Genomic DNA, 19087 nt, shown 5'->3' with positions numbered 1-19087 from the left:
AAAAGGTAAGCTTTCAGACATTTTTGTCCTTTGGCTTTTTTTGGAAATCTTAAGGATGAAAACCCACCACTAGGGAGCTAGGAGAAGGAAGACAAGGGAATATTTGGGGGCAAATATGCCGATTTAAACATGTTATGATGCCATGAGAACGTGGGGCAACTGCGTTCAGTTTACAGATACAGATACTATGTCTGATATGCGGAAAAATAAAGGGGTTTGGCTGTTTGGGCTCTCGCTAGTTAGCATTTATTAAAGACTGCTCAAATTCTCCAACTGGAAGGACCTTTGTTTTCTCTAAACATGCTGAAGAATCAACCCCATGAAAAAAAGAAAAGAAAAAGGATTTTTCATTTAAACCGAGTTTATGCAAGGAACACCAAACAATCACCAGGAAGACCTGTGCCTGCGAGAAACCCACCGCAGACACTGCATCTTAACTTGCATAAACGCAATAAGAAATAGTCAGCTGCCCAAGTGAGCGGCAGCACTGTTAGACCTTACAAGCCAGTAAGACTCATGGGCGACAGGAATCAGGGGGAGTCAACCGGCACTGGGAAAGGAACCGCAGCTCCCTCACAGGTACCACCACCAGCCTCTCCCAGTGCTGTGGTGCTGACTGCAGCGGAAAAGGCCCTTTCAGCAAACCAGAGCCCAGAGCCCAGCAGCTGACAGCGGTGTAAGAAGCGTGTGTGGCCGAAGAAGGAAGCCTCAGGGCGAGAGTGGCGCACGGACCCTCCACCAGGACCACGGCTGAGCGAGCCGGAAGTTACGGGGCCCCCCCAGCTGCCTCCTCGACTCGGTCTTCTTACCTTTTTACTATTATTTAGGGAAAAATTAGCTGCGGAAGTCTGGATCACTTTGGGCCCTAAAAATGTAACAGAGAAGAAGAAAAACAGGTTATATCTGTATCAATAATTAATTGATTGTTTTTTCTTAAAAAATTTATTTATTTATTTATTTTTTTGTAATGTCTTATTTATTTTTGAGAGAGACAGACTACGAGCAGGAGAGGAGCAGAGAGAGAAGGAGACAGAATCCATGAAGCAGCTCCAGGCTCTGAGCTGTCAGCATAAAGCCCAACACGGGGCTCAGACTCACAAACCATGAGATCATGACCTGAGCTGAAGTCAGACACTTAACTGACTGAGCCACCCAGGTGGCCCTATTGATTGTCACTCAAATGCCAAGAAAGGCTTACATTATGTAGAGGTGGCCCTATCTTCCTGGTCTGTCCTTAGGGGACATATAAACATACAGACACACAACATCCACTGTGTGGCACTTGGTGACTTCCTGACCAGGTGGACACCACGTGACTGCCACACACTCTGTGTGACTTCACAGGATCTATATACGCAAAACCTCTCCTTTGCTTTCAATGAGGGCTCACTCCTGAGTGCTCAGATCCAAGAAACCATTAATGAACAGATGCTGTCTATATATTTTGTAAAGTGTAACAATTTCTGCTAAATAAGACACATTTATCTGTTCATCCAATTAATCGAGTTTCCAAAAATATGTATTGAGCTCAGGATATAAAAAGCATAAAATATATTATTGTATATTCAATGCTCTTCCTGAAACAAAAGATCTATATGCTTCATGGAATCCTACAATGTCATTTTTCAGAGCTCTGGCCTTTTAAAAGAAGCAATCAAAGGAAACGGTATGAAGCGGGATTTAATTTAATTTGCTCTACAACAAATCACTCGCAGCTGGGATGCTGGTTTTCTGGGAGGCCTGGGTGACCACTCCCAGCCTGCCGCCAAGGAACCTCCCTGTACTGAAATACTCCAGTATGTACAGCAAGTATGATACTCAGGTACTTACAGCAAGTATGTAACGAGTATGTAAGCAACATAGCAACACGTGTCTGGAACGTTTATGAATCCGAGAGGCCGTCCCTATGTGGGAAGGAGGCTTGCACCCACAGCGAGGTTTATCTTAAACAGACTCACAATCTGAGCAAATCCCTGTTCCAGGAAATAAGGCAGTCTGCTTTCTCAGGAAGAATTAAGACCTAGGAGTCAGAAAGTCCAGACTCTAGCCTTAGCCAACTTGGCTTTCTGAATCTGTTTTCATATCTGCAAAATGAGAGTGATTAACCCAGTGGCCGCTAAGTCGCTCCTAATGCTGAAATCCTAACAATGTTACCACAGGACGTAGGATGGTGATTTTGTGTCAATCTGACTGGGCCCTGGGGTGCCCAGATACCTGGCTAAATATGATTCTGGTGAATCAGTGGACAGAGGGAAAAAAAGACTGTCCTCCCCGATGTGGGTGGGCCTCATCCAAATGGTTGAAGGCCTGAACAGAGCAGAAAGCTGAGTGAGGGAGAACCCGCTCTCCGCCTGGTCTTGCTCTTGGTCTTCAAGCTGGCCCCCAGAGCTTCATCGGTTTCCAGACACAGACGGGAACTTAACCGGCTCTGCTGGGCCTCCAGATCTTGCAACTTCCCAGCGTCCATTATCCTGTGAGCCAGTTCCTGATGATAAATCTCTCTTTCCTCTCCACCCCTGTCCCTCTCTCTGTCTCCCTCTCTCCCCCTCCCCCCTCTGATGAGCGTATGTGTCTATGAGTGTGCGCGTAAAGTTTGGTTCCATTTCTCTGGGGAATCCTGACTAATATAGAATTTGGCACTGAGAGTGGTTACAGAGCGACAGAATATTAATGATGAGCTTTTAAAATATTGGTTCTGGGGTTTCTGGAATTGGTTCTCTAATCTGATTAGATTTAAAGTTGTTACTGAGTGGGGTGTCTGGGTGGCTTACTTAGTTGTGTCCTGCTCAGGTCACGATCTCACGGTTCGTGGGATCAAGTCCCACATTGAGCTCTGTGCTGACAGTGTGGAGCCTGCTTGGGATTCTCTCTTTCCCTCTCCCTCTGCCCTTCCCCTGCATGCTCACTCACACACGCGTGCGCACTCGCACTCTCTCGCTCTCGCTCTCTCTCTCTCCCAAAATAGATGGATAAACGTAAAAAAAATTTTTTTTTTGAAAACTAATAGAATGAGTTGACTGGTTGTTCCTAATGTCCCTGGACAATGAGGTAAAAGAAAAGGTGAGCTCAGGGGTTTGAATTTCCAGCTCCCGCCCTGCGTACCTGACCTGACAGCTTCTGTGTGCCCTGACGGCGACCCCTGTCACCATAGCCACAGGGCTGAGTGCTGAAAATCAAGCCCAGAATCTCATCCTGCAACTGGCAGAACTGTAACACAAGTTGGACACTGCCTCACAGGCTGTCTCACTGCTGAAGTGAGGACGCTGACTGGGGGACATGGGGTCCTGGTCTGGGGACGCGCAGGAGGATCCCGGGGAAACTGGGGCATGGCGCTGCTACATTTCAATGCACCTTCTTTGCCACTATGTGTTCTCTCCATTCTTATCTCCTTTCTACCTCCTTCTGAGGCGAAACCCCTGCATTACCTAAGGAAATGGTCCCCCCTGAGGGCCGTGCAAGACAATGCAGATTCTGCTGAACTATGTCTCCTCTTTGCTTCTAGAACAATAACTAGACTCAAGTCCCAGCAGGCCCCTGAAGGTCAGGTACCAAGTGTGACCCATGAGGAGATGCACTACACTCTCAAAGAACTACTTGAGTTTTCTGATTTACACAGAGAGAAATCTGGGGAACATGTGTGGAAATGACCACTAAAGGTGTGGGGAACACGGGGGAAGGAAGGGAAGTTGGACCAGGGAGGATTCGGGCTCACTCAGCAGAGACAGCGTGTTGCGTGCCGGAGCCAGGCAGCTGGGGAGGGCTCTAACAGTTTGGTTGGTTGGTTAAAACACAGACCAAAACGTGGTCCCCAGAAAGCAAATCAGAAATGCCACAGCTGCCTTGGCTTCATGGAGAGGAAGGGATTCAGAGGCTTGGAGAGACTGGAACACTAGGGTGGATTTGTCATTTAAATCCTGGTGGAAGAGTCCAGAAGACGGAGCTTTCACCACTGCTATGAGGAATAAGTTCGTGAGGGGAGCCCCAGCAAAGAGCTCTACGGGCTGCCCTGCTTGGCAGGCCACCCTTATAGCAGAGCCATGGTCACTGAACGAAGGAAACCAAATGCAATGAGAGTACCTGGGTCCCAGGAGTCGTGGGGCCAAGCGGTGGCACTCGGCCACCAAAACCAAGGTGGGTATGGGCACCATGACAAACAGGAGAGTCAAGGCACCAATCCGACTGCCTGATTCGCACAGACCTGTGGCGCTGGCTAGTTGATTATGGTGTTTCTAGAAGTGAAATGCACAGGAAGCCTACTCAAGTCTTACCTGATCTGTGTAAGCAGAAAAGTCTAAGTGAACAAAAGTGTAACCAGAATCACAAAAACAGAGACTCACAGCCCATCAGTAGTTTCCAGATCTGAGCCATGTTACAGACGCAAGGGGGTATAGGTCAGTGGTAGAGCATTTGACTGCATGTTACAGATGCACACCCTGGAGTGAAGAGGACACTGGGTCCCCTTAAGAAAGCACCCCAGTACACTGTCAAAAATGTGTGCCCGTAATCATTCTCCCAAAGGAACCTACAACCTCTTGCCTAGATAAGTGCACTCTGGGGAAAAAGAAATACAATTTGGGGACCCCCCGGACACCGGCTCTGAACTGTCGCTAATTTCAGGAGACCCAAAACATCAGCGCGGCCTGCCAGTCAGAGTAGGGACTTCCGGAGGTCAGGTGATCAGTGGGGTTTTAGCTCAGGTACATGTCACAGTGGGACCCATGGGTCCCCAGCTCCATAACGCAGAAGTGCAATAGTTACACTCAGCACCCGGCACCGCCCGCACACTGCATGGAGCCTGTGCTCACAAAAACAGCATCAAAACCAGTATCGCATTCCTGAAGCGACTGCAGCCATGAGTCCTCCCGTCTCCCAACTTGAAAGGTTCCCACCACACCCCTGTTCAACTGGCCCCTCAGGCCTGGGCAGAAGGTAGGGGGATCTTGGAGAGGGAAGATCGCCACCGGCTCAACCAGGTGGTGGTTCCGACCGCAGCTGCTCTACCAGGCAGGGTTTCATCGCTTGGGCCAATTCACACATCCTCTGGGACCTGGCAGGCAGCTACTGACCTGGCAAACTCCATTTTCTTCATCCCTGAGAACAAGGCCCACCAGAAGCCAGGCCAGCAATACGCCTTCACTGTCTGCCCTCAAAGGAAGGTCAAATCTCCAGGCCGACATCATAACTTAGTTCGCACAGATCTTGGCCCTCTTTCCCTTCACGAGCGGGCGTGCTGGCCCATTGCACTGATGACTTTATGCTGACCGGGCCTGCTGAGCAAGAAGTAGCAACTACTCTAGACTTACTGGTAAGACACTGGCACCTCGGAGAACAGGAAACAAATGTGGTTAAAATTCAGGGGCCTTCTACCTCAGTGAGATGTCCAGGGGTGCGATGGTGTGCGCCACGGAGTGAGATCCCTTCCAAGGTGTAAGATTAACCGTTGTATCTGGGCCCCCCTACAACCAAACCAGAGCCACGACACCTCGCAGGCCTCGCCTCTTTGTGTTTTAGCGGCAACGTGTTCCTCACTCGGGTGTCATACTCTGGCCTATTTACCTCGTAACCCAAAAAGCTGCAAGTTTCGAGCAGGGACCAGCACAAGGGAAGGCCCTCCAACAGGCCTGGGCTGCCGTGCGGGCTGCCTGCTGGGGGGCGGGGGGGGCAGGCACATCAAGCTGCCTGCTGCGGAGGGGAGCCCACATCGGGCTGCCTGCTGCGGGGCCACAGAACGCCACAGGTATAAAGGTGTCTGAGATGTCAGCAGGAGACAAGGATGTCACTTGGAGCCTTTGGCAGGGCCCACAGATGAAGCTTAGCACAGGCCCTTGGGACCCCTGCCTCCCCCACAGATCACACTCCCCTTGTGAGACGCGGCTCTTGCCTTGCTAGAGCGTGTTTAGCGGAGACCAAACGCTTACCCGTGGGCCCCCAAGTTACCAGGAGACCGGAGCTGCCCATTACGAGCTGGGTGTTACCCGACCCACTGGGACACGAAGCTGGGCACGCACAGCAGCACTCCATCATCCGACGGAAGGGGGGCATATGTGATCGGGCCCGAGCGGGCCCCGAAGGCACAGTAAATCCATCTATATCGGTATCTACGTATACCTTAGTGGTGTGTTTCTCTGGAGAACCCTTACACCAGCACTCACTGGGAAGACGGGAAGGGACAGGGCAACCCTGACATCGTTCTGGTCTCAGCCCAGGTGCATCACTTCACATTTTTGCAAGAGTGGAAAAGGTCAAATATAATCACGGATGTTGCGGCATCCGTGGCTTAAGGAAACGAGCTGGCGGAGGTCCCGCGAGACTGCAGATCACAAGGGTATGAATGTCTCTCCTACCAATCTTAGAAGGACAGTTACAAAAATCAAGTATGATGGTAAGATGACTGATCCGTCCTGTGCTGTGATTAATGTAACTTATTCCCTGATGACTTCATGGGCAGGAAAAGAGGAGGCCACAGTTGCTATTGTCACCATCATTTTGGTCATCAGCAGGCAAACGGCACATAAACAACCCCCCTCTCCCCAGCTTCCTTGGGCCATTCATCCAGCCCACGTCCAGGGCAGGTTAAGAAACTGGCCTTTGGAGGCCTCTGGGACAGGCGAAGCCTAAGTGTCATTCGACTTAATAGGAAATACCGCAGTTAAACATCTACCAAAAATCACCCTCAGTAAAAAAGATACTTAAGTAAGAAAGAAGAAACAACCTACACAGGCTCCTTGTCTCCTGCCCCCTCCCCACTCCCCCCCGGGACAGGGCTGAAGAGACTGGGTTTCTGGGAACCTGCTGAAAATGGGCCAATTTCTCTGGTTCTATTTTCCATCTGTGTGAAGTGGGGTTGGACTGGATGATTCAAAGGCATTTCCGAAGCTGAAAGCATTATGGTGTGGCTCTTCCCCGCAAACTGCATGTTCTAGAACCCCAGGGTGCCTGGTGCCCTGAGCACAAGACGAAAGCCAATCTGCAGGTCCCCGCCTGCCAAGAGCTCGGGGTGTCACTAGAGCAGCCTCCCGGCTCCCCCAGGTCACCCCAGCTCCGTGCTCATGGCCACCTCAGGCCCTCCCTCGAATCTGGACCGTTTATGCGGCCCATGGCCCCTGTCGGCCAGCACGTCCTGGACTCGCCAGCACCCAGGCTGGGCCCCGAGCACCAGAGACTGTGCAACAATGTTGGACTGTCCACTAAGAGGCATGCGGTCAAGGCGGCCCGGTGCTGCCAAGCTAAACTCCAGCCCTGGCTGCTGCCAAGCTAAACTCCAGCCCTGGCTGCTCTGCGGGGCAAGGCCAGGGTTACCCCTCACTCAGTGGGTACCGGTACTTCACCCCCACAATGGGACCCTTGGTGGGTGACAGCAGGTGGGGACAGCTCAGCGGGGCTGAAAAGCGTGTACCAAGGTAACTAAATGATAAAATGATCAAAAACTGCGCCTTACCTCTGATCCCAACGAAGACGGTCAGGCCAAAACAGACGAAGAAGACGACGAACACGAGGACAAAGTGGCGCTTGGAGAGCGTGTACAGCCGCATGGGCGCCAGCCTGCGGAGAAGCCAGCGCGTGAGGGTCAGGCAGGGGTGGCGAGGTCGCATCAGGCTGTCCCCTCCCACCCCAGGAGCAGGCCTACCAGGGAGCCAGCTGGCCTGCCTGACTGAAACGCCTCAGCGGACAGTCCCCAGCCCGTGCTGTGGCCCCTAAGTCCTGGGCCAAGGGCTGCTCTGCGTGGGGCTGGCCACACCCCCACTCCTCGTAGCATGAGTGTGCTGTGGCTTCGATGGCCACCCAGGGCATGTTTCACCACGCCATCCACGTGGTGGCTCAGCCCCTCTACACACCCCTGCCTTCGGCGGCCAGAGCAGAGCCCAGGTGCGCGGAGGACCTCCCCGCTGGCACCGTCAAGCCCAGGCTGGGAACCGCAGGTGCCGCCCACACACATCCCCCTACCTGGCCGTCCAGGAAGCCCACGGCCTTACGTTTCCTGTCCAGGGCCCCGCACAGCCAGCACCTGCACCAGCCCACGTGGCAGAGCGCAGCCTGGCCTTCACCGAGCACGCCGCCCGCGGTCTTCTGTGACTTACTCCAACGTGAAGAGCAACTCAGCGGGTCCACCCCATCCCCCCACCCCCGTCAGGAGGTCCTCCCCACTCACTCCTAGTTTCTCCTCTGGTTGGAAGAAAATAGCAGTGGGGAAGGATCAGTTCTCCTTAAGAACACCCTACCTCCGGTGCCAGCAGAGAAGAAAAATCCACGAAGGACCCGACTAAAATGCCTGAGGCCTGGGCAGCCACAGCCTCCGGTCCTCCCTGCGGCCTCTACATGCAGGCAGGCGTGATGGGCACGCGTGTGCGTGGCTGTGTTTCAGTTCAACCTGCCTGCGGAGAGGCGGCTGACCGCTACCGAATAACCTAAAGAGGAGACCCATAAGCCCAAAGAGGTGAGTGACGGGCGGAGGCTTTGTTTCGTTTTGCTTTTTACATTCATCTTAGTCCCACAGCACTTCCTGGTCCTGGGAGCTGGGACAGAAGGAGGACCTTCTCACACCTCAGAACAGTCTGCACACGCCTGGGGCCGGGAGAGCCAGGCTTAGGACTGAAACGGAAGGAAAGGTTATTTGCTTTTCTGGTAGGTGCTGTGTGCACACATACAGCCTCTCCTCTACGTGGCTGACGATTCCAGTTCCAGAGCAGGAAACCAGCCGCACGGTATCTCGGGGCAAAGGCGGGGCCCAGAAGCCACCTTGGCGCAGACGTGGCCCGGCCGATACCAAGCCGGCTCCCTCCAGCAGGACCCGCCAGACCTTTGTGCGAGTGAACTCTGAGGTCAGCGTCACCGTGTTTCACTGAATGACGGTCCCAGTGAAGAAGTAAAGACACACGTGCCCCATCTCTTCCTTCAGACTCAAGTCCACAGGCTGACCCACAAACGACCCTGCTGTGCCCGAGAAATGAGGACCAGTGAATTCAGTGGCCTGACCCCAACTCTGATTTTGGATCCTAATGATTGTAAGAGGCCTGAAAGTCTTAATATATTAGAGCCGGAGATGACCGCCGGGAGGAAGTCTAACCCCTTCGACTTACACATGGGGACACTGGGGTCTAGACACGGCAGAACACTTGCCTGAGATGTCACAGCTCGGCTCCTTGGCAGGAAGGAGGCTCAGGGAGGCAGGGAGAGCAGAGGGGACCCACCTCCGCGAGTGCCCTTCTGGAGAAAGCCCTGTGGAGGTGGGGCAGCGTGCGAACAAGGTCCTCTTTGTCATTTCTCTGCATCCCCAGGTGTCGAGGCTAATAATGCAGATCCTTAGCACAGTCTGCAGAAGGGAAGATTTCTGTGCAGCTGCACGGGGCATTTTCACTTGGGAAAAACACGACACAAAGCTAAATGGACTAGATGCTGGGAAAATGCAAGTACCGTCCGTAGTTCACAGGACCACACAGACGTCGCGCTCTCAGCTCTGATAAATGCGCCACGGTGCTGAGATGCCAGCAAGCGGCGAAGCTGGGTGAAGGGCATGCAGGGACGCTCTGCGCTATGCTTGCCATTCTCCCGTAAATCTACAGTTGTGTAAAAAATTACACCCCACTCTGCTGCTCACCCCGTACTGAGGCTCTGAGGGGCGCTGAGGGCCCCCAGCACAGGTAAGATAGAGTCCAAAAGACGTTACTTAGAAGCAGAGAAAAACAGAGTAAGAATAATTATATTTAAATTTTGATTTTTAAAAACACACTATCATTAAAGCACATTATCAATCATTTGCTAGAAAAGCTCATTTATTTAGCAGATGAGAGGGAATGGGGAGAAGAGAGACCAGCAAAGCAATGGGAGCTGTGCCACTTTCCTCCTCCAGGGCTCGAGACAAATCTAGACAAAACTGCTGCTTACGGGCGCCTCGGTTAAGCGTCCGACTTCGGCTCAGGGTTCAAGCCCCACATCAGCCCAGAGCCTGGAGCCTGCTTCAGATTCTGTGTCTCCCTCTCTCTCTGCCCCTCTCCCGCTCAGACGCACTCACGCTCTCTCTCAAAAACAAATAATAAACATCAAAAATTTTTTAAAAGCCCTGTTACTTAAATCCAACTTATTGCAAATTTTCCTGGTTCAAAAGTCAGGCCTCGCCCAACTCAATGGAAAAAAGACACAGAAAGCAGAATAAGCCCCTTGCTTGAGAGACTGTGACTGGGCACAACCGCGGCTGTGACCGAAGCTTGCTGGGGACAGGCTGGGCAAGGAGTCACATTTCTGCCGTCTTCCAGCTGTAAACCTTTCCAGGCATCCTCACTCTGGGGGCCTGGGGTCCAAGGACCCCCTCCAGCCACAGGATGCCATCGGCCAGCGCCAGCGCCGAGATGGCTCGGTGCACAATGGTGCCTCCTCTCCGGGCCTCCTTCTGCTCTCGACTTCGTGTCTAAAAACTTCAAAGCAGTTCACTAGACATCGAGAGACTTCCAAAACCTCAGGAACACCTTCCTATTCGAGACAAATCACAGCCCTGCACCGCTGTTCGGTCAAAGTAGTGACACTGAGATGCCAACGGAAAGACAGGAGAGGCAGCAGCGGGGAGTGGAGGCCACTCCCCAGAGGGGCTAGTTTCACGGCTCACCCTGCCGGCTGCCCCACAACCACTTCCTGCCTGACCCAGGCTTCCAGCGCTTTCTCTGCCTACCCCCCACTTCACCTCCCAAGCGAACCTACGCTACGCGATGGCCCAGGCAAGTCTCCATGAGCAGGCAGCCTGGACGCCCTATGATCAGGCCACCAACGGAAGGAATGTTCTCTAAGTGCTCNTCCCACCCTCCTCCCTGCCCCTGATCCCACTCTGACACCATGGCCCCAAGATGTTTCCACTTAGGAGTCTACACCACTTAATGGTCAATAAGTTTAAAACTGAACCCATTAAAAAACAAAATAATGAATTAAAAAGCTGTTTCCACTGCCCATTTCCTGCCTCCCCCCTTTCTCCATTCCCACATCCTGCGACCTTGGCATCACCTCCGAGGATGCCTCTCTCTCAGTCATCCCNCCCCCGCATGGTCACTGCCTGCCAGACGTCCCCCCTGCCTGCTGCGCCCCTGTGCACATGCTGTCCCTGCACAGCAAGCCTCTGGGGCTCCACACAGCCACTCCGTCAAGTTTAACTCCTCCTTAGAGCTGCCACGGTCCCCCCAGTTCCTTCCCCACCATTTCGACCGCCCCGCCTGTATCCTGCGTGGATGACTACCTTCCTTGGTCGTCACGACCGCCTCCCGAGGTAAGTACTAGCACTGTCCCCACGTCCCAGATGAGAGAGCTCAGACTTACAAGGAGGTAACCTGCCCTAGACCCACAAGCTACTAAGTGGCTGAGGCAGAGCTCAAACCCAAGCACCAGCATCCGGGTCTTCAGCTCTACGTTTCCCAACACGGTGGGGCCAGACTCCAGACCAGCCCATCCAACCCTGCTCTCCCGATGTGAAAGGCTCCCTCTTCTCCACACCAAACCACTGAAATCTGCCTCAGCAGGGCTCACCGGCATGGCCCACCTCCTCCAAGAAGCTTTCCCTCCCGCCCGTCCCTCCTGTCTTTAACCTATGACAACACACACGGCCTGCACGACACAGCTGACGGCCCGAAGACCAAGTACTCATCTATCGGCATGGATGCCGGACACAAGAAAACACCTCCTCAACTTTCATTAGTTATCTCAAAAGTGTCCCATGTACTTCCCTCAAACTGGTGTAAGATACTCGGGAGCAGGGAGAGGACCCCCCGTGTCCCCAGAAGCCCTGGCCAAGCCAAGCACAGCACGTGGTGGGATCTACCCAGATAGCAGAGCAGGAAGGCCCCGTACAGAACCCTGCCAGCTCAGGACGGCTGTCCCTCCTCCTCTTCTTGAGGGGACCAAACGCCAGCCTTCCTCTCCAGGCCCACGTCTCTTTTCACACTCAGGCAGTTAACACACACACTCTAAAATGCACACCTCCTTGGAGCCCCTTGAGCCTTGGAAGACCTTACAAATGTAACGCAACAGACTGTCCCCTTAGCACTGGCTTGGACGGTTCAGGTCCTTTCGAAATTAACCTCAACTTGATGGGTGATTTAAAATGCCACCCAGATGTATCTCCTCGAGAAACTAAGAACACCTTCAGGGAAAGCCAGTCCCCCACACTGCAGCCAGCGTCCAAATGGCTGCGAGCAGAGCCTCCCCTTCACTGTGCATTTTCATAACCATCCCCCAGAGGCCTGCCTCCAGGTACCGTGAAGCCTGTGCCCTGAAGCCATCAACACCCGCAACAAGACTGCAGGAAAACCATCCCGCAGGGCCCTGTGCAGCCAGGCGTCGCCGTCACCCTGTCTGGCCGGGACACATCTGCACGGTGCCGCCCTTTGCCCTCTCCCCAGTCAGCTCTCCGCAGTGACCTCATCCTGTTCCAGGAGAACGGCTCCACGTTCACAGCGCAGCCCAGCTGAGCCCCAGAGTGACAGGGAACACCCATCTGACCCTCCACTTGCGTATCTGTAGGCAGCCAGGGTGACCCATCCAAAGCTGGACTCTGGACCCTCCCCTGACCCTGTCTCTGCAGAGCCCCGCCCTCCCCAGGATGTAGCAGCCCCAGCCTTCCAGGGGCTCAGGCAGAGAACTGGGCCGTCACCTTCGACCTCTGTCTTCTCACTCCCTGCATCTAATGCAACACAGCCTTCAAAATGTATCGTGTCACGGCCCTTCTGGGACCTCCAGTCAGGCCTCCCCTGGGCTTCCGGCCTCCGGCCTGAGCACCCACCCTCTGCTCTCCGCCTCACTGCTCTGATGCCAGGTGTGCTCACCCTCAGTCCAGAACTCTCCAGTGGCTTCCCTGTCACCGTGACAGCCAAACACTCCACAGCCATCCCTGCCACACCTGTGACATGATCACCCGTGTTTCTTTGGACACAACTCGCCCACTAACTCGTCCACTTCGTTCTAAAGAAGGAACAGGGGCCGTGGGACATGAGGGGATTTCTCTGGGGGCCAGGGCAGAAGCACCACCGCTGTCTGCCCAGGGCCACACTCTGCCCCCTCCTCCCCGGGCCCCCGGCCTCCAGCCCAGCCTCCCTTGCCCAGACTCCCCCCCACACCCCAAACGGGGCCCAGAGCCTGCGGGAAGCCAGCCAGGCGCTGGCTGCTAGGCAAGGCTTCCCTGCCTCGGGAAGGGGTGTGTGAGAAGAGCCTCCTCTTCTTCAGTGGGGAGAACGTGCGGGCGAGCGCTGCCTCCGTGGCTGCAGCCACACCGCACGTCAGACAGTGGACATAGCTGACGGGCCCGGACTGACGGCCCGAGACAGAAACCACCTAGGCCACAGGGACACAGAGCCACCCAAGTGGCCCTGGACATGCCCACTTCAACTTCCGGACGCCCCTGTTGTTTAAGTCACTTTCCATGGGTTTTCCACCAGAACCCAGAGCCTGCCCGGGTGCCTCCGTCAGTTACACGTCCAACTCTGGATGTGGGCTCAGGTCGTGATCTCATGGACCGTGGGATCAAGCCCCGAACCGGGCTCTGCGCTGAGAGCACAGAGCTTGCTTGGGATCCTTTCCCTCTCTCTCTCTGCCCCTCCCCTGCTCACAAGCTCATTCTCACTCTCAGAATATATAAACATTAACAAAAAAAAAAAAGAACCAATGCTTCCCCTCAATACGCATACCAAAAAAAGAAAAAAAAAAAACCCATAATTAAAAATGAAACTCAAGACACGAAGTCACACAGGTATAGAAACCTCCCAGTTCAAGGCACCTGGGGCTGTCGTGTCAGAACGTGAAGCAGTCACCAACCATCCCTGTGGCTTTGCCCTTCCGATTTCTATTGATGATTAGTCACTGCGTCCGTCCCTTCCCTCCGGGCCCCACACACCCTTCCTTCCCGGCCCAGCTGTCCCCCAACCACACTGACAGGGCAACTGTCCCCTCAAATGCAGGAAAGGAGGCTCATGCCCGCTTCCAGATTTCACTGTAGGGAGAACTGTTGGTAGACTGCCATGCCTCCCCAGCCTGGGGCTCCCCCCACCCCCCTCCACCCCCACCCCCCCCTCCCTGCCTCTCTAGGCCCAGCGCTGAGCCTTACAAATGATAGGCCATACGCTACAGTCCCACAACTAAGGATTCCTTCCGTTTCTATGCATTCCTCTGGCTTTACTCTGCTTCCTCCATGTTCTAACTTCTCTGCGATAATCAAGTACAGACCACTGAATGGCAAAATCGAACTTTTTCTTCTGCTGTTGTCTTGGGTTTTTGTGTTTGTTTGTTTTTCTGTTTTTTTGTTTTTTTATGGCTCTGGCCTTTGCCCTCTAGGTCTGGAAATGGCCAGAGCAGCTCCAAGCCAGTGCCCTCCCCTCGGCACGCACCCTCAGTCAGGCCCCTGCTCGGCCACCTGGAAAGCCATGTCCCCATTAGGGCCACCGAGAGCTCCGGAACTGCTGGAGCCGAAGTTACTTTCCCACTAGGCTCGTCTCCCGCCCACGCAGGCCCTATAAGAGTTAATAAAACAGCACCAGTGAGAAACCAGGGGAGAGGCACACACTCAATGAGCCCCTTTATGGGCCTGGAGCAGAATGACCACGACACAGACAGAACTTGGCTGAGCAGAGAAGGCGAGAAAACACCTCAAGGCCCTGCCTTCCAGCGATGCGGCCACAGCAGTCTCCGCCTTTTACAGACCCCTAAATGCCAGCCCGCTCACGCAGCATCCAGGAGGCCGAAGGGTTTTTATAAACGCATATTTTATCCGGTCTCATAAAGTCACGATACAGTAGGTAGATAAGACTGAAAATATTTCAGTATCACAAATTTTGCTACTTGTTCGACTCCTTCCCCGATTTCCCACTTTAGAATTAAAAAAATTAGCATCTGGGCAGTGGGAAGGGACTTTCAATCTCCGTACACTGGCATGTTTTAAGCGAAGATTTTGTTTTTCTCCTCAGATGTATAAAAATAATCTCTTCTCCCGTGGTCCAAAGCGCTGCCCGGATCTGTCAGCCTGGCTTCAAACCCTGCCCCCACCCCCAGCCGCCACTTGCTAGGCAGACGACTAAGTAACTCTCAGGGTCCCAGTGTCCTCTTCTGTAAATCAGAGACAAGCGGAAAACCCCCAGGGTCGCTGGCGGCTGTAAATGAAAAAATGAAGAGGCCAGGACAGAGTAGAAAGCATAGAAGAACTCAATCAGGTTCATTATAGTAGTGAGAATTGTGCTTTTTTTCCCCCTTCCCCTATTTTTTCTTTTTTAAAAAATCTGTTTTCAGGATGCCTGGGGGGCTCAGTCAGTTGGGTGTCTGACTTTGGCTCAGGACATGATCTCACAGTCCGTGGGTTCGAGCCCCGCATCAGGCTCTGTGCTGACGACTCGGAGCCTGGAGCCTGCTTCAAATACTTTGTGTGTGTGTCTCTCTCTCTGCCACTCCCCTGCTCGCACTCTGTCTCTGTCTCTCAAAAAATACACAATAAAATTTTTTTTCTAAAAATCTGTTTTCATCCTATCCCTGATGATCCACTCTGTAACACCTCCCCTCCTCCAGCTCAGAACCCAACCAAGTGAAGAAAAGGGCAAGAGTTGCCATTCCCTAAGCACCTATTTGGTACCAGGCTAGGTGCCTGTGAGGCAGGTACGATCAGCCCTTTTGCAGCCGGGAAATCAGAGGTGAGGGTGAGCATACACTGCTGAGGTCCCAGTCAGCAGGAGGGGGCATTTGAACCCCCAAGGACAGAGGTAGAAAGGAGGCCCACCATTCCCTCACTCTGGCTCTTTGGCCCCCCCCAACCAAAAACACTTCTTTTTAAACCTACTATTTAATGGGTTTTGAGAAGAAACTCTAAGAGGAAGAACAAAGTAAGAGCTCTGAAATTTCTATCAGTGACATATATGGAATATATCTGAATATATTCAAACCTGAATATATTATAATTTATCACTACCTAGTCAAAAAAGCCATTATGCAAACATTCAAGGCCCAACAACCTCAAAGTGTATTTTAATGAATATGCTCATCTACGCTCCTCAAGGAACATGACTCCGTGTGTACCCCTGCCCGGCTGCAAGCCGGGTGACTCACGCCCGGGAGCGTGTTTGCTAACGGAACACCCTTCCCGGGGCAGAGAGAACAAGGAAGCGGGCCATACGCTGGTCAGCGCACCAGCCAGGGGACAGCCCCCAAGCCCGGCTCCAGACGGCGCATGCAGTGGAGAAGAACCCAGGCTCTGAAGGCAGCCTGCCCCGGCTAGAAGGCACCAGTGCTGGGTGGCCTCTCCGCCACCACCTGCAGGATGACCTGGGGTGAGCCACTCTCCTTCTCAGGACCTCCGGTCCCTGAACCGTAAAATGTCTTTCTGAACCAGACATGTCCCGCCGCCAAGGGGAGCTGGGACAACTAGATGAGCCATGACACGAAAGCCCTGTAACATTCATTCTTCGCCAATGGCTCCTGAGGGATGTCACTAATGTGGGTTCTGGGGCCACCTACTCGGGCTCCAGCCTCAGGTCTGCGACATACTGTGACCTTGAGAGCCTCACCTGACTTCTCTGCACCTCAGTGTTGTCATCTGTAGTAAAGGGAATGGTCACGGGGCAAGCGACTGTGAGGATGACATGAAGTGACGCACATAAGGGGCTCAGCGCAGTTATCTGGTACAGAGAACCTTGTTATTTTTCATTAGCTCCAGAGATCATTTGGGTTTGTGGGGGGAGGGGGGGGATGATTCCTAAGAGGCACAATCCTAAGAAAAAACTTCTGTAGTTACAAGAATAGGATACTGACACAGGCTTGCTGTCACCTCAAGCACCGGGACACTTGGAAGGCCTGGGACACAAACCACGACAAGGTCTGTGCTAATCTGTCTGTGCCACCCTGTCACTGCTGGCAGAAGACGAGTCTACTTAATACACTTCCACTCGGGAATGCACCCGGGGTGAAAGCGACATGTGAAATATACTCTTCAAAAACTGGTTGTAAATATCAAACAACACACACACACACACACACACCACCGACAACAACCACCTTATCAGAGTCTGCAGAGAAATGCTACTGCAAAAGCAAAGCGACAAACCAACCCTGAGATATCTCAACTATGTGTAGCGCTGGGGCGGCTGTAGCTCAAACAGGAAGTAAGGGCGGCAACTCTGGGACACGCACTGTCCTCGCCTCCTGAACCCCCAGCACCTGTCACTTCCCGGGCATTCTCAGAAACGGACAGGAGTTTGCAGGAAATTTAAGCTTAAAGCGTTAATTTAAGGAACTATTTATCCTGCCTGGTTTTGATGGCAATCTCTCCTGCCCTTTTAAGAAGAGTAGGCTAGGGCTGGTGTGAGCAGGGAGGTCACAGTCCCACAGACCCCACACTGAACCCCCCGCCCCCAAGCTGGGCTCCTCCACCAGGCTGCTCCTTTCTCTCCTTTTCTCTTCCATTCCTCCCCCTCCCACCCCCGCTGCATTCTTTCTCTGGCTCCTCTTCCTGCTCCAGTCACTTCTCTCCACGGGACTCTCTGTCACATCTGGCAACAAGAGCACTTTGACCCTTCCAATGCTTCGGATCCTCAGGCTGTTTTCTCGTAAGATTCTGATGTGCGCCAAAGATTTTTTCTGACGTCCACTTCTTTCATGTCCTCTTGAATGAGACAACGGTGGCTGGCTGACCTCCAGATACCAACATCCCCCCTCCCCAGCCCCTTGCTCCACAGAGCCCGGCATGGCTTCTAGGAAAGCATCGGGCCGCCGACTGCTCCACAGGAGGAACACGCCACTAAAACCCTTCACTCAAACTGTGCTTTGCAGGTTCTCCTTTGGTTAACAGGTTCCTTGTCATGTAACAGACGGCCCGGACTTCCCCAGGAGACCACGCTGCAGTCTGGCCAACGCCCACTGCAAGCTCTCTGATTCTCTGGTCTGAGTAAACTGGGTAACACCACCCACACCACCCAGGGCTGCTGTGCTGCGCGGACCCAAGGACATTCGCCATGTAGGAGAACCTCCTAAAACATTCTGTTGTCACTCCGCTACAGGGTCTCAGCTTTGCACAACCCCAGCAGGCAACTTCACGCGGCGTCCCAAGCTCGCTATTCACATGGACCACGAATGAACGTGCCCCTGGAGTTGTGCGGAGGCACCGCGGTTAAGCCACCTCTGCCTGGGGTTTCATTAACAAAAGACCTTCGAAGCATCCGTGTGGGACTGCCATCGGAGGCGAGCCTGGTTTCCCACGCTGTGCTAAGGTGATTCACCACAGTCAGAAACTTCCCAGGAAGGGGAGGAAAAACCTTTCTCTCCATCACATGTGTCTGCATTCCGGCAACACCCTCCGATCTTCTCTGCGTCCGCAGAGGATCGGGCAGCGGTCCGGTGCCAACCCTTCCAGCCCCTACAGCCCCAGACGCGGAGAAACTCACATAGTCCTGCCTGAAGGTTGCCTCCAGCTGAAGGCTGTTCCCCAACCTCCTGCCCAGGCGCTGCTCGGCAGCACGGACGCTCCGGGCCTCCTTCTCTGTGACTTCAGACTTTTTGCAACTCAAGCGCAAAACTTGTTAATTTTCTCTCCTTCTCTTCCCGGATGTCCCCTGGGAGGCACCCAGGTGACTCTGCTGCGTCAAACGCAAGCGTTAGGGCTGGCGTCTGTGGGGCCCTGGACAGGTTTTTCCTCCTTAAAATCCCTGAACTTCACAGAGGTAATAAGGCCCAAAGTCAGCAGGTTAAAACTCGTAAAGCTCGGTGTCCCGGAGATCTAAAAGGGCTGTGGCAGGCTCCCAACGTGCCACCATCATCAAAAAGCCACTAGAAAGCACCTCTAGCTTCAGCTGGGCTGGATCACAAACAGCTGAGTGGGGTGCTCTGGGCGCTTTTGAGAGAGAAATGACGGACAGGACCACTGTCGGGGCTGGGGGCCACCGCCCTTCCAGCGGGGAGGCTGCCCCGGGAAGGCGGTGACGAACTCCGGGAGGGACACTCGTTAGCCACCCAAACCTGGGGGGACGGGGTCTCCGGAGCGAGCAGGGCCGGAGCCGGCCTGCGAGGGCCCTCCTGGGGTGCCTCTGGCCCAGACCGGACCCGGAACGCCGCCCCGTCCCCACCGCCCGCAGGCCGCTGCGGACGGGGC

At 53.8% G+C, this 19087-nt stretch overlaps 1 protein-coding gene across 2 annotated transcripts in view; it reads right to left on the bottom strand.

The window, feature by feature from the left end:
* TMEM181 (transmembrane protein 181) overlaps positions 1-18460 on the bottom strand; it is a 50556-nt gene extending 32096 nt beyond the window's left edge. For both annotated transcript variants that reach the window (XR_013332990.1, XM_077755124.1), the window contains exons 1-3: positions 18384-18460; positions 7439-7542; positions 810-865 (exon numbers count right to left, since the gene is read on the bottom strand). Coding sequence is in view for 1 of the 2 variants with exons in the window: in XM_077755124.1 (XP_077611250.1) it covers positions 810-865; positions 7439-7542; positions 18384-18385 (162 nt within the window). In the remaining variant the exon portion in view is untranslated. The remainder of the gene's footprint in view (positions 1-809; positions 866-7438; positions 7543-18383) is intronic.
* Between the last annotated feature and the right edge of the window lie 627 nt (positions 18461-19087).

Source organism: Crocuta crocuta, unplaced genomic scaffold (assembly GCF_008692635.1).
Source record: "Crocuta crocuta isolate KB4526 unplaced genomic scaffold, BGI_CrCroc_1.0 scaffold11, whole genome shotgun sequence".
NCBI lineage: Eukaryota > Metazoa > Chordata > Mammalia > Carnivora > Hyaenidae > Crocuta > Crocuta crocuta.
Note: the sequence above shows the minus strand (reverse complement) of the source record. Positions and strands in the feature narration are given on the sequence as shown.